The 14,957-nt window shown below is 48.3% G+C and overlaps 1 protein-coding gene across 1 annotated transcript in view; it reads right to left on the bottom strand.

Annotated features, from left to right (window-relative positions):
- Nucleotides 1-4,014, bottom strand: part of LOC142737634 (uncharacterized) — a 134,187-nt gene extending 130,173 nt beyond the window's left edge. The window contains exon 1 of the mRNA XM_075849710.1: nt 3,699-4,014. Within this exon, the coding sequence (XP_075705825.1) occupies nt 3,699-3,850 (152 nt within the window). The 5' untranslated portion in view covers nt 3,851-4,014. The remainder of the gene's footprint in view (nt 1-3,698) is intronic.
- Nucleotides 4,015-14,957: the final 10,943 nt, after the last annotated feature.

Consider the following 14,957-nt stretch of genomic DNA (forward strand, 5'->3'; position numbering starts at 1 on the left):
AACTTCGTTTTTTTTTTACAGGTTCATGTATTTTGGGATCGCAAGTCACTGTCCATGGTGCTGAAACAGTTTAACTCTTTCAGCACCATGCACAGTGAAAGTCTCCCGACGTCGCGGACCGGAAATTTTTTTGCCGGGTTCGGCCAAAACGAGTTTGGCCGAACCCGGTGAAGTTAGCCTCGGTTGTCGGGGTTCGCTAATCGCAAAGACACTCCGTTTGGATGTTCGGAAACAGAAAAGCACGTGGTGCTTTTCTGTTTACATTCATCCTTTTGACAGCTGTTGCGCAAACACGCAGTTCGCACGGAAGTGCTTCTGTGCGACATGCGTGGTTTTCACGCACCCATTGACTTCAATGGGTGTGTGATGCGTGGAAAACGCTGAATCAACGGACATGTCGTGAGTTTTTGGCAACGGAGCAACGCTGCGCAAAAAACGCTGCCATGTCTGCACGGCCCCATTGACTAATATAGCTACGGGCAACGCACGTGAAAATCACGCGCGTTGCACGCGCGTATTTTACGTTCGTCTGAATAAAGCCTAAGAGATAAGAACTTGTGACCGTTATTTTTCACCCGCCCTGGGGAAAAACGCACTGTGATTGGTGGGTCGGAATAGCCGGAAATATACCATTGCTATTGGTCCTTTGCCGATCACATGGGTCATGGGCCAGGAGCGTGACATTGTGGTTACCATTCCTGGACTTAAAGGGAACCTGTCACCAGCATTTCACCTATTAAACCAGCAATATCAGGTGGAAGTGGGTGGAAAATCATTTCTATATAACCTATAATTGCCTTCTTAGTTGGCTCTGTAGCTTTAGTATTCAGTTTTTTAGTGTTCCCACTCCGTATGCTAATGAGCATAAAAGAGTCAGATCTTTGTTTGAAAAGAGTCATATGTTCATTCCTCAAGTCTTTCCTAGTTTTTCCCGCCTCCTTACTTTTGATTGACAGCTCCTCGCCTTCCCCCAGCACACAATATCCCGCGCTTGTGCATTGATGTCCTCTTCTGGTGTGTGCGCACAACGGGACACCGGATTATTACGATAAAAGGCACAAAATGTTTGCAGACCGTTATTTACAGTCGGAGGAGGAGTTTAGGAGAGGGGATAACGGCAATGAACTTTTCATAGCAGCGGCCAGTGAGGGATAAGTAAAGTTCAATAGGTGAAATGCTGGTGACAGGTGTACTGGGAACGGTTTTAAACGTACATACAACGTGATCAGTGGATCTGTACAGATCCACCGATCACATCGATCGCTGGCATTGGACCGCTATTATTGGTCCATTGATGGTGACAGGGGAGTGTCAGCTGTCGGGACAGCTGATCTCCCGGTTCATGACGCACGCTGTCACTGACGGTGTGCATCAGGAACTGTTTAGTAACTGTACGTTCTGGTGCGGGAAGTAACCTCTCGCCAGGAAGTACAGTTGCGTCCTCGTGCGGCGCTTAGACGTGTTAACACAGCCTAACACACAGGGTTTTTACGGACATGTCCGTTTTTCGTGTTTTACGGGCCGTGATCCCATACTTTGTATAGGAGCATGGCCCGAAAATGTGGGTGGCCGACAGCAGACGGTCGTGCCCTCAATTGTGGGCCGCGATTACGGGCACGGTTGTGTGCATGGGGCCTTAGGCTATGTTCACACGGGGTATTTTGCAGGAGGAATATCTGCCTCAAAATTCAGTTTGGAAGTTTGAGGCAGATATTCCTCTCCCTGCACGCCGATTTTCGCTGAGTTTTTCGCTGAGTTTTTCGCCCGAGGCCATTGAGCGCCGCGGGCATAAAACAGCGCGAAATACGCTTTCTCTGCCTCCCATTGAAGTCAGAGGCGGAAGTGGCCGAAGATAGGGCATGTCGCTTCTTTTTCCCGCGAGGCAGTTTTACTGCTCGCGGGAAAAAGACGCCGATGCCTCCCATTGAAATCAATGGGAGTCATTTTCGGGCCGTTTTTGCTGAGTTTTGCGACGTGGTTTCCGCGTCAAAAAACTCGGCAAAATACCCTGTGTGAACATAGCCTTAAGCAGTAAAAACCATGCAGCTTATTGCCCCACTGAATGAATAGGAGTCTTAAAGGGAACCTGTCACATTGAACATGCTGTCTGATCTGCAGGCAGATTGTTATAGAGTAGGAGACGCTGAACAGATTGATTTATAGATTTGTGGGAAAAGTTTGATTACAACTTCACTTTTTTAATTTAAGTCCCTACTAATTCTGGGCATAGGAGTCCAGAGGGCGGTCCCCCTCAGCGATATTGAGTGTGCATGCAAAAATAACTGTAAATCACTGACAATGACCGCCCATTGGATTTCATAAGCCCAGAATGAGAGGAATATAAATCAATAAATCGCTACTGTCCATGGCATCTAAAGGGTTAAACGGCCGGGATCAGAGGATTCTCTGATCCTAGCCATTTCTGTGGGAGCCCATCTGTCAATCACAGCAAGGCTCCTTCTGCTGATTACGGGAGTACAATTGCTGTCCCCCCCCCGATCTTCCTGACATAAATGTACATCACAGAGCCTCTAGGTAAGGCAAATCATGATGTAAATTCACATCATGGAGCGCTAAGGGATTAAAATCTCAATTATACCAATGCCTTAGACTTTTGGGAAGAAAAGTGACATGATAAAACCCAGCGTCACCCCAGTATAGTATCTTAGGAATCATGCACACAGCAGGGCACTGCACACTGTAGTAAGGAGCCGCACAGCCTCCATGTGCTGCCATACAGCTCCGTCGGGTCCTGTATATACTGGAGATATTCTTTCCTGGAAGCAGTATTTCTACATGCCATCAGTTTTCATACTTTTGGATCAATAATTGATTCAACAGAAAAAACGATGTAAAATTGGAGACATCGGATGTACAGTGGAGGCCTCAGCGGCAGCGCTATTAGGATATGTTCCCATGGCCTATTTTCAGATGTAATTCGGGCGTTTTACGCCTCGAATTACACCTGAAAAAACGCCCTAGTACGCCTACAAACATCTGCCCATTGCTTTTCAATGGATCTTACGGTGTTCTGTTCCTACGAGTCTTAATTTTACCCGTCGCTGTCAAAATACGGCGCGTAAAATGACGGCTCGTCAAAAGAAGTGCAGGACACTTCTTGGGACGTTTTTGGAGCCGTTTTTCATAAACTATTGAAAACAGCTCTAAAAACGGCCGTAAAAAACGCAGCGTAAACAGAGCGATAAACGCGAGTTGCTAAAAAACGTCTGAAAATCAGGAGCTGTTTTCCCTTGAAAACAGCTCCGTATTTTCAGACGTTTTTTGTTAAGCGTGTGAACATACCCTTACAGCTCAGTACAAAATGGGGCCGTAATACCCAAATATATACCCAAAAGTGTCCTGGAGATAGCCCACATAGCAGGTGGTTACTGCCTCAGGGGGGGGTCACTGGAGCCTCTGTATCTGGGGACAGATCTGAAGGGTAAATGAGCTTGCCATATATACACAATGAGATGGTTTTTTTCCTTAGTAAATTGCCCCCTTCACCATAATAAGGTTTTCTATGCAGTCACCATATATAACCTTTTTAGAATAACAGGAATATCTGGCCTATTTAGTGGTTATACCTCAGTTGCCTGCAAACAGCTATTTGGCAACTACTACTCCCAGCATGTAGACAGCAGGAGAGCCACAAGTTGTAAACCTCTGCTATACAATCTATTACTGCGGACATTTACCATTCTGTGACTGCCTTGAATATATGGCTCCTGTCCATGCTGTGTTCTTTCCCTGGTGTACCACAACTTTCAGCAGTCAGTGTTGTCCAGGGCTGCTGCAAGTCGCCGGTGTCCGCTGGGCGGTGAGGTCCTCTTCCCGCAGGAACATACATGCACTTGGTATATAAGGAACGGTCAGCGTCGGCTCCGGCGGCAGCGCTGGGGTCCGGGCGGCAGCACTGGGGTCCTGGCGGCGGCTGTGTGGAGAAGTTTGCTGTGGGGAACTCAGTGCAGCTTCCTGTCAGGACAGTGTCCCAGCGTTATCTCCAAGGGCAGCGGGTCACGTAGCAACAACGAGCGGCTCAACAGCCCCACAAGCTACAATATATCATGTATTGTATGTAGTATAGGAATAGCGGAGGAGGACACAATGGGGAGGCCTGCTCCTATAATTACAGGTTCATGTGTCACGGCATTCACTGCTCCTCCTCTGTTTCTCCATTAGACATATAACTGCCTTAGTAGTGAGAGAAACAGGTATGACACAGTTTACCATTCGGGGTCCTGGGAAAGCTGGGTCACATCCCCTGTTGGATGCTGTACAAGTGGCAGCCATTTCATTCCTCTCTTTAGAAAAGTGTGTTACGTACCAATGTATACACCGAGCGTAATTATAGGGTATAATATATATCGGGGTGTCCTTTTGACATACGTCTGGCTGGAATGCGTCGGTATACTCGTAGACAATAAGCATCCTGCAAAATAAGTACAAATGTGGAACAATAGAAGTTAACTATTTTTCCACATTTCTAATAAGCCGCTTCTATGGCTCTGTTCACATTTATGTTTGGGACATACACAGACAATCTTTCAACGTATGCGCTGATCATAATGCATGCTATACTGTTGCATACGTTGTTCACACACCTAAGTTTGCATACCGCGTGGTATATATATTTTGCAGGATGCTTATTGTCTACGGTTTTTAAAAAAAATTGAATCAAAGGGTAACTAAACGTTCAACAAACTACTGACATGTCAGAAGTTTTGATTGGTGGGTGTCCGAGCAATGAGACCCCCACCAATCACTAAAACGAAGCAGCAGAAGTGCTTGTGTGAGCGCTCAGCGCTTCGTGTCTGTTCGGCTTTTTCCAGAAATCTATTTAGCGATGTACGGACTCAATAGAAAGTCTATGAGCCCGTACTCCGATACATCGCAGCGTGGTGTTTTTCGGACGGAATGTACTGCAGGTTCCAGGTCGAATACGCTGCATGATTTTTACGCATCATATCCGACCCGTGGAATCCCGACTGTACAGTGGTCGGAGCCTCTTTCTTCCGGCACGGACCACTGCATAACTTGTGGTGCCAGGGAAAGCCGGAACAGCTGATCAGTCCGGGTGTTGGACCCCCACCGATCATATACTGATGACCAGTGGCGTAACTACCGCTATAGCAGCTGTAGTGGCTGCTACGGGGCCTGCGGCATGAGGGGGCCCGTGTCGCCCGCCGGCACGGGCCCCCACCATGGCTGGTGGCTCTGCTAGCAGCCGCTATGGCTGCTACAGCGGGACCCCACTGAAGACTACGGCAGAGCAGGGAGGTATCTCCCCGCTCTGCCATTAAACAAAAGACGTGTATCCCCCATCCACAGGATACGGGATACATGTGTGATCGCTGGCAGCGATAGGGAGAACGGGGGACTGAAAGTCCCCTGAAGTTCTCCATCACAAACCTCGGACTTCCGGGGTCTGTGTCGGCAGCTCCGTAGAAATGAATGGAGCGCCGGTCGCGCTTGTGCGCATGCGTGACCAGCGCTTCTTTCATTTTTATTGAGCTGCGCAGACGCCGGAAGTCAGAGGTTAGTCATGGAGAACTTCGGGGGACTTTCGGTCCCCCGTTCTCCCTATCGCTGCCAGCGATCACACATGTATCCCCTATCCTGTGGATAGGGGATACATGTCTTTTGTCTTTTCACACTGTAGGTCGCATTTTTTTGGGGGGTTGGGGACGCTGTATGGCGTTCCCTACAAGGGGGGGGCTGTATGGCGTTCCCTACAGGGGGGGGGGTTGTATGGCATTCCCTACAGGGGGGGGCTGTATGGCATTCCCTACAGGGGGGGGGGGCTGTAAGGCGTTCCCTACAGGGGGGGGGGCTGTATGGCTTTCCCTACAGGGGGGGGGGGCTGTATGGCGTTCCCTACAGACCCCCCCTGTAGGGAACGCCATACAGACCCCCTGTAGATAACGCCATACAGACCCCCTGTAGATAACGCCATACAGTCCTCCCTGTAGATAACGCCATACAGTCCCCCTGTAGATAACGCCATACAGCCCCCTCTGTAGAGAACGCCATACAGCTCCCCTGTAGATAGCGCCATACAGCCCCCCTGTAGATAGCGCCATACAGCACCCCTGTGGATAACGCCATACAGCACCCCTGTGGATAGCGCCATACAGCCCCCTGTAGATAACGCCATACAGCCCCCCTGTAGATAGCGCCATACAGCCCCCTCTGTAGATAACGCCATACAGTCCCCCTGTGGATAGCGCCACATAGCCCCCCTGTAGATAGCGCCATACAGCCCCCTCTTTAGATAGCGCCATACAGCCCCCCTGTGGATAGCGCCATACAGTCCCCCTGTGGATAGCACCATACAGCCCCCCTGTAGATAACGCCATACAGCCCCCTCTGTAGATAACGCCATACAGCCCCCTCTGTAGATAACGCCATACAGCCCCCTTTGTAGATGGCGCCATACAGCCCCCCTGTAGATAACGCCATACAGCCCCCTTTGTAGATATCTACAGAGGGGGCTGTAGGGCGTTATCTACAGAGGGGGCTGTATAGCGTTATCTACAGGGGGCTGTAAAAAAGGCACTATCTACAAGGGGGGGGAGGTTGTGTGACACCCAGGGGAGGGGGGGCCCCAGTCAAAAGTTTGCTATGGGGCCCAGTATTTCATAGTTACGCCCCTGCTGATGACCTATCCTGTGGATAGGTCATCAGTATGAAAAACCTCCCCTTGCCCAAACAAACCCTTTAATGCCTATGTCCACATGTCCACATCTTTATAAAACCACCAGAATTGAAGAGCCCAAAAATCTGGTTAAAGAGGCTCTGTCACCACATTATAAATGCACTATCTTCTACATAATCTGATTGGCGCTGTAATGTAGATTACAGCAGTGGTTTTTATTTAGAAAAACAATCTATTTTCACCAAGTAATGACCTATTTAGATTTATTCTAATGACTTTCTTAATAGACAACTGGGCGTGTTTTTACTTTTGACCAAGTGGGCTTGTGGAGAGAAGTGTATGACGCTGACCAATCAGTGACCAATCAGCGTCATACACTTCTCTCCAATCATTTACACAGCACACAGTGATCTTACTAGATCACTATGTGCAGCCACATACACACACATTAACGTTACTCAAGTGTCCTGACAATGAATAGGCATCACCTCCAGCCAGGACGGGATGTCTATTCACAATCCCGACACTTCGGTAACGTTTGTGTGGGACTTACAGCACAGCAAATGTAATCTCGCGAGAACACGCTGTCAATGACAGGTTACAACGAGCTTACGCTTGCTCTGCTGTAAGTCCCACACAAACGTTACCGAAGTGTCGGGATTGTGAATAGACATAGCCTCCCGGCTGGAAGCGGAAAAACAGCATTCCGTTCCCATGGGCTGATTTTTACGGCCGCGTAAAAAAACACCTCGTAAAAAGAAGTGCATGTCCCTTCTTGAGCCGTTTTTGAGGCTGTTTTTCATTGACTCAATAGAAAAACAGCACCAAAAATGGCCGCAAAAAACGCTAGTTGCTTAAAATACAGGGGCTTGAAAACAGCTCCGTATTTTACGTCTGTTTTTGGTTTGCCGTGTGAACATACCCTAAAGAGCTCACTAAATTCCAGCGTGGTACTGTAATGGGATGCCACCGCTGAACTAAATCAGTTCATGAATTTACTTCCCTCCTAGATATTCCACAATCAACTGTGAGTGATATTATTGCAAAGTGGAAGCCTTTAGGAACCACAGCCACAAAGTGCAGACCACGTAAAGTTACAGAGCGGGGTCGCTGAGTGCTGAGACGCATAGTGCATAAAAGTCGCCAACGCTCTGCTGATTCAATAACTGCGGAGCTCCAAACCTCCTCTGGCATTAATATCTGCAAAAAAGCTTTGCATCAGGAGCTTCATGGCATGGGCTTCAGCTGCATGCCAGCCTTACATCACCAAGCACAATGCCAGGCGTCGGATGTAGAGGTGTAAAGCACGCTGCCACTGGAGCCGGGAGCAGTGGAAACGTGTCCTGTGGAGTCAGGAATCGTGCTCCCAGATGCATACCACCCCCATTGTAATGAATGCCAAAAGGACACATTTTTTGGCATATTGGTCAATGTGACAAAATTCTATATTATGAAATTTTTCAACAGATTTTTTTTGTCAGTGCTTTTTATAATGTAGATAAAAAAATATGTGTTTATGGTTATTGATCTACAGTATTGAAAAATAAAACACCAGGCACAATTGTGTGTAAAGGTGCACAGATTAATGTCAGCTTTATGTAAGGCTGGGAGGGCCATCTAGCAGCAGCAAATGAGTACTACAATGTGCGCAACATATGTATACTATTACCGTAGAAAAAGAGACTAGTTAAGGCAGGGGTTCACAACCTGGGGTGCCTGCAACCCCCAGGGGGTGGGAGATGGAATTTCAGGGGGTGCGACAAACAGTGGCTTGTGTCCTTGAGTAACGAGTCACCAGCTGCCGGTGTGCCTTGTGAAATGTAGTAGGTGTTTAGTGTTGCATAGATAGTATGATAGTGTGAAGCTGGATGTAGTTTTCTTTTGTCAATCAAGGCAAAATCTAGAAATCGCCTGAATCCACTGGCAGACCTGTAGATTGCAGTCAGCAATAAAGTTCTAAGTTTTGACAAAATCATGAATGAGAAGCAGGAGCAAAGACATAATTGAATTTTACGTACATAACTGGGATTGATTTTACTGTTTACATTTTTTTGGGAATAAGTTAGAATCTAATTGCTCAATTTCTAATTGCATTTTATGAGTTTATGAGTTAAAAGCTTGTTTTTTTCAGTTAAATTTGTTCAGTCACAGAATTGTATGTGGTTAACCTCTTAATGAAAGGGACAATTTTCGTTTTTTCATTTTAGTTTTTTCCTCCCTGCCTTCCAAAAGCCATAACGTTTTTATTTTTTCATAAACATAGCCATATGAGGGCTTGTTTTTTGCAGGACACATTGTACTTTTTTTTTTAGCACCATTTAATGTACCATATAATGTACTGGGAAACTGAAAAAAATTGTTTGTTGGGTGCAATAAGCAAAAAACAGCAATTGCATTTTTCGGGGGTTTCATTTATTCGGTGTTCATCGTGCGGTAGAAACGACATGATCACTTTATTCTAAAGGTTGATACAATTATGGCGATACAAAATGTACATGTTTTTTTTATGTTTTACCACTTTTATAAATAAAAAACTATTTGTCAAAAAAAATAGCGTACATACGACTTTTTGATCACTTTTTATTCCATTTTTTGGGGAGCTAAGGTGACCAAAAAACAGCAATCTTTGCATTAACATTTTTTTTTTAAACCGCGTTTACCGTGCGGTTTAAATAACAATTATATTGTAATAGTTCTGACTTTTACAGACACGGCGATACCAGTTATGATATTATCTTTTTAACATTACTTTAGGGAAAAATTGGAAAATTGCGGGTTTTTGAAATGTTAATATTTTTTTTTATATTGGTACGTTAAATTTATTTAACTGTTCTTTACTAGTCCCCCTAGGGGACTTGAACCAGTGATCGTTGGATCGCTTGCACTGTTTACTCCAATACTAAAGTATTGCAGTGTATAGCGATTTTGGCAGTCTCCTATTAAGCCCTGCCATAAAGATGGCAGACCTGAGGGCCTTCCATAGGCCCCCAGGCTGCCATGACAATCATTGGCACCCCACAATAGTGTCGCGGGGAGGGCAGCAATGGTACATCACAGGGGGCCACCCCCTCATTCTAATGCTTTAGGTGCCGCGGGCGCGATTGACCTCGGCATCTAAGGGGTTAAACGGGCGAAATCAAAGTGATCTCTGATTCCACCCGTTGCAGTGAGGTGTCGGCTGTGTTACACAGCCGTTACCCGATGAGTATGGAGCGAGCTCAGCCCGTGAACCTGCTCCATACTTCCCTTTAACGGCTGCCATGTACATGTACGTGGCATGTTGTTAAGGGGCTAAATTTGGGGTACGAACATTAATTAAATATTTCCTAGGGTGTGTGGCATAGAAATGATTGGGAACTTGTGAGTTAGAGTAATAAATTGAATATAACAAAAAGAAGCAATTACAGTATGTTTGGCATTCGTCAACCTCTCTGCACCATCGGCTTGGGTTTGAAGCATCCATTACCTCTGGGGTGCACCTTCAATGATAGGTTTTTACACACAGCGATTTTGGTTTAATCTCCTATGCTATATTTTAGTTTCTTAAACTTTAGACAGTATGAAGAGTTTTCATGTCCACTCCTATATTAGGGATTCTGGTTACGTCTGTCTCTCCCATGTAGGTTTCATTATGTTCCTCGGCATTCTCCATGTGTCCCTGTAATGGCAGAAAGGAGGTGAAGGGAACAAGTGAGCCCTAATCTACCCACCGCCCTGTCCCTGCCTACTTGCAACGACCCGCCCTAGGCGACGGGGTACAACTTGGCGGCGGTCCCTACGCTGTCTAAGTGCAAGGGAGTACAAACAGGGAACACGCAAGGGAATACAGTAGCCCACGGAACGCCGCGAGGAAACGGAGCGGTGAATGAGCCAGTCAGGATCAGGATGTAGGAGTATACAAACGGGAGCACGGAGCAGAAGCAAGCCAGGGGCAGAGCGACGCAGGATAAACGGAACTGAAGCAAGGCAGAAGCACGGCAGAAGCAGGCTGGAGCAAGGCAGCAGTGGGGCCAGGAATCCAAGAAGAATAACAAGCAAAGAGGAAGAGAAAACGGCAGGTATAAATGGACAGGGGGCGGAGCTAACTCTGACTGACCAGGCCGCGATAGGCTCTCCCACTCCTGAGCCTGCCACCCTGATTGGTGGGAGCCGGTGTCAGTCTCAGAGGTCTGGCCTCAGGTGTCGACTGATTAATCCTGGGAGTATACCCAGACGTAGTGCCTGGCAGATCCTTTACAGTACTCCCCCTTTTATGAGGGGCCACCGGACCCTTACTAAGAGGACCCGGTTTAGTGGAACCTCCTGATCAATACCCCAGCGTGAACATCTCGAGCAGGCACCCAAGTCCTCTCCTCCGGCCCGTATCCTCTCCAATGGACCAGGTACTGGAGGGAGCCCTGGATTATCCTACTGTCCACAATCTTGGCCACCTCGAATTCCACCCTCTCAGGGGTGAGAACGGGAACAGAAGGTTTCCTCGAGGGGGTCCAGGATGGGGAGCAGCGTTTCAGGAGGGAGGCATGGAAGACGTTGTGTATGCGAAAGGATGGGGGCAGCTCCAGACGGAAGGATACAGGGTTGAGGACTTCAATGACCTTATAAGGTCCAATAAATCGGGGAGCAAACTTCCTGGACGGGACCTTAAGGCGCAAGTTCCTCGACGACAACCACACCAGATCCCCGACGACAAACCGGGGGTTAGCAGAACGTCTACAATCAGCCTGAATCTTTTGTACGCTCTGGGACGCCTCTAGGTTCTTCTGAACCTGGGCCCAGACTGTGCACAGTTCCCGATGAACGTCCTCTACCTCGGGATTATTGGAACAACCAGGGGAAACGGAGGAGAACCTAGGATTAAACCCGAAATTACAGAAAAACGGGGAGACCCCTGACGAGTTACTGACCCGGTTATTCAGGGAAAATTCGGCGAGGGGAAGGAATGAGACCCAATCAAATTGACAGTCAGAAATGAAACACCTTAAATATTGTTCCAGAGATTGGTTAGTCCTTTCCGTTTGGCCATTAGTTTCGGGATGGAAGGCGGAGGAGAAGGATAGATCAATCTCCAACTTTTTACAAAAAGCTCTCCAAAATAAGGAAACAAATTGTACCCCTCTGTCCGAAACTATATTGACTGGGGCCCCATGGAGACGCAGAATGTGTTTAACAAACAAAGAAGCTAACGTCTTGGCGTTAGGTAGTTTCTTAAGGGGCACAAAGTGGCACATCTTGCTGAAGCGGTCTACTACCACCCACACCACCGACTTGCCCTGAGATGGAGGCAAATCGGTGATAAAATCCATGGAGATATGGGTCCAAGGTCTCTGGGGAATGGGCAAGGAACGTAGTAAGCCCGCAGGTCGGGACCTAGGGGTCTTGGACCTAGCACAGACCTCACAAGTGGCGACGTAAGCCCTAACGTGTTTAGGCAGCCCAGGCCACCAATAGTTTCTGGTAATGAGAAGTTTGGTACCCAAGATGCCAGGATGACCAGATAGAGCGGAGTCATGGTTTTCCCTGAGTACCCTTAGCCGGTATTGCAGGGGGACAAACAGTTTGTCCCCAGGGAGGTTCCCGGGAGCTGAACCTTGATCAGCCGCGATGTCAGAGGCTAAGTCAGAATCAGTGGCAGAAACAATTATACCAGGGGGTAAAATACAAGCAGGATCCTTCTCAGAAGGAGGATTGGCCATGAAACTACGTGACAGTGCATCAGCCTTAATATTTTTGGACCCAGCCCTATAGGTAACCAAGAAATTAAATCTGGTAAAGAATAGTGCCCAACGAGCTTGTCTAGGATTAAGCCTCCGGGCAGATTCTAGGAAAACCAGATTCTTGTGGTCAGTAAGGACCGTTACCTGGTGTCTGGCCCCCTCCAAGAAGTGACGCCACTCTTCAAAAGCCCATTTAATGGCTAAAAGTTTGCGGTTGCCAATATCATAGTTACACTCTGTGGACGAAAACTTCCTAGAGAAGTAAGCACAGGGGCGGAGATGGGTGAGGGAGCTGGTACCCTGGGACAAGACGGACCCACTCCCACCTCGGACGCGTCAACCTCCACAATAAATGGCTCCCTTTGGTTGGGCTGAACCAGCACAGGGGCTGAGATAAAGCACTTCGTGAGGGTCTCAAAAGCCTGGATGGCCTCAGGGGGCCAATGGAGGACATCAGCACCCTTGCGAGTGAGGTCCGTAAGAGGCTTAGCGACGACCGAGAAGTTGGCAATAAATCTCCTGTAATAGTTAGCGAACCCCAAAAAACACTGTAGCGCCTTCAGGGAGGCAGGTTGGACCCATTCCGCCACAGCCTGAACCTTGGCAGGGTCCATGCGGAATTCATGAGGAGTGAGGATTTGACCTAAAAATTGTATCTCCTGTACCCCAAACACACATTTTTCGGTCTTCGCAAACAGATTATTTTCCCGAAGGACCTGGAGGACCTTCCTGACATGCTCGACGTGGGAGGACCAGTCCTTGGAAAACACCAGTATGTCATCAAGGTACACTACAAGAAAATTACCCAGGTAATCTCTCAGAATTTCATTAATAAAATTCTGGAAGACGGCAGGGGCATTACACAACCCAAAGGGCATGACTAGGTATTCGAAATGACCTTCGGGTGTGTTGAACGCAGTTTTCCACTCATCCCCCTCTTTGATGCGGATAAGGTTATATGCCCCCCGTAGATCGAACTTAGAGAACCATTGGGCCCCCTGAACCTGATTAAAAAGATCCGGAATCAAAGGAAGGGGATACTGGTTCCTTACTGTGACCTTATTCAAGTTCCGATAATCAATGCACGGCCTAAGACCACCATCCTTCTTCCCCACGAAGAAGAAGCCAGCACCTACAGGAGAAGTCGAGGGGCGAATGAAACCCTTGGCCAGGCATTCTTGGATATACTCCCTCATAGCTTTACGTTCAGGACATGAAAGATTAAATATCCTCCCCTTAGGAAGCTTAGCACCACTTTCTAAAATCAGAACAATACTCCTCAACAGGTCTCCTACCCTGAAGTAAGGTCACCAGCTGACTCTCGGCTAAGGCAGTCCTGTCAGTCTCGTCGTAAATGAGACCGAGGGCAGAGAAAAACCGATCAACAGAGGAAAGTTCAGGGGCGTCAGGAGCCAAGGAGAAGGCCCACTCTTGGGGCCCTTCCTGGAGTCGGGATATAATGATACCCACCCGCTGGTTCTCAGAACCTGAGGAGTGAGGTCTTAGGCGGAAATAAAGTCCCCAGAGAACCGGTCAGGTAATTTGAGGTCGGGTTCTAGAGGTGAGGTGAGGGGTACTACAAAGGCAGCGTCAGACTGGTTGACCCTCTGAGCCAGGGCCTGGACCTGTAGGGAGAGGCCCTGCATCTGCTGGGTCTGGGTCTCAAGGGGGTCCATGATAGCTTCAGCGTAGAAGAAATGGTAGACTAGGTAAGGGCTTGTTATTATGTAATGGCAGGAAGGTGGTGAAGGGAACAAGTGAGCCCTAATCTACCCACCGCCCTGTCCCTGCCTACTTGCAACGACCCGCCCTAGGCGACGGGGTACAACTTGGCGGCGGTCCCTACGCTGTCTAAGTGCAAGGGAGTACAAACAGGGAACACGCAAGGGAATACAGTAGCCCACGGAACGCCGCGAGGAAACGGAGCGGTGAATGAGCCAGTCAGGATCAGGATGTAGGAGTATACAAACGGGAGCACGGAGCAGAAGCAAGCCAGGGGCAGAGCGACGCAGGATAAACGGAACTGAAGCAAGGCAGAAGCACGGCAGAAGCAGGCTGGAGCAAGGCAGCAGTGGGGCCAGGAATCCAAGAAGAATAACAAGCAAAGAGGAAGAGAAAACGGCAGGTATAAATGGACAGGGGGCGGAGCTAACTCTGACTGACCAGGCCGCGATAGGCTCTCCCACTCCTGAGCCTGCCACCCTGATTGGTGGGAGCCGGTGTCAGTCTCAGAGGTCTGGCCTCAGGTGTCGACTGATTAATCCTGGGAGTATACCCAGACGTAGTGCCTGGCAGATCCTTTAGGCTGGGTTCACACGTGGCGGAATTTCACTAGAATTCCGCTGCGGACACTCCGCAGCGTTAATCCGCAGCGGAGCCGTTTCTGCATTGACTTCCACTTCTATTTAGAAGTGTTCGTTTAGACGATGCGTAAAATTCCGCTGCGGAGCATAGGCTGCGGAGCGGAATTTGGTGTCCGCAGCATGCTCTGTCTGTTGCGGAGCAGTGGCGGACTCATGGCGGAATTTCTCCATTGACTTCAATGGAGATTCTAATTTCCGCAATGAAGTCCGCAGCTGTCATGC

The sequence above is a fragment of the Rhinoderma darwinii genome, chromosome 1 (genome assembly GCF_050947455.1).
Source record: "Rhinoderma darwinii isolate aRhiDar2 chromosome 1, aRhiDar2.hap1, whole genome shotgun sequence".
Taxonomy (NCBI): Eukaryota; Metazoa; Chordata; class Amphibia; order Anura; family Rhinodermatidae; genus Rhinoderma; species Rhinoderma darwinii.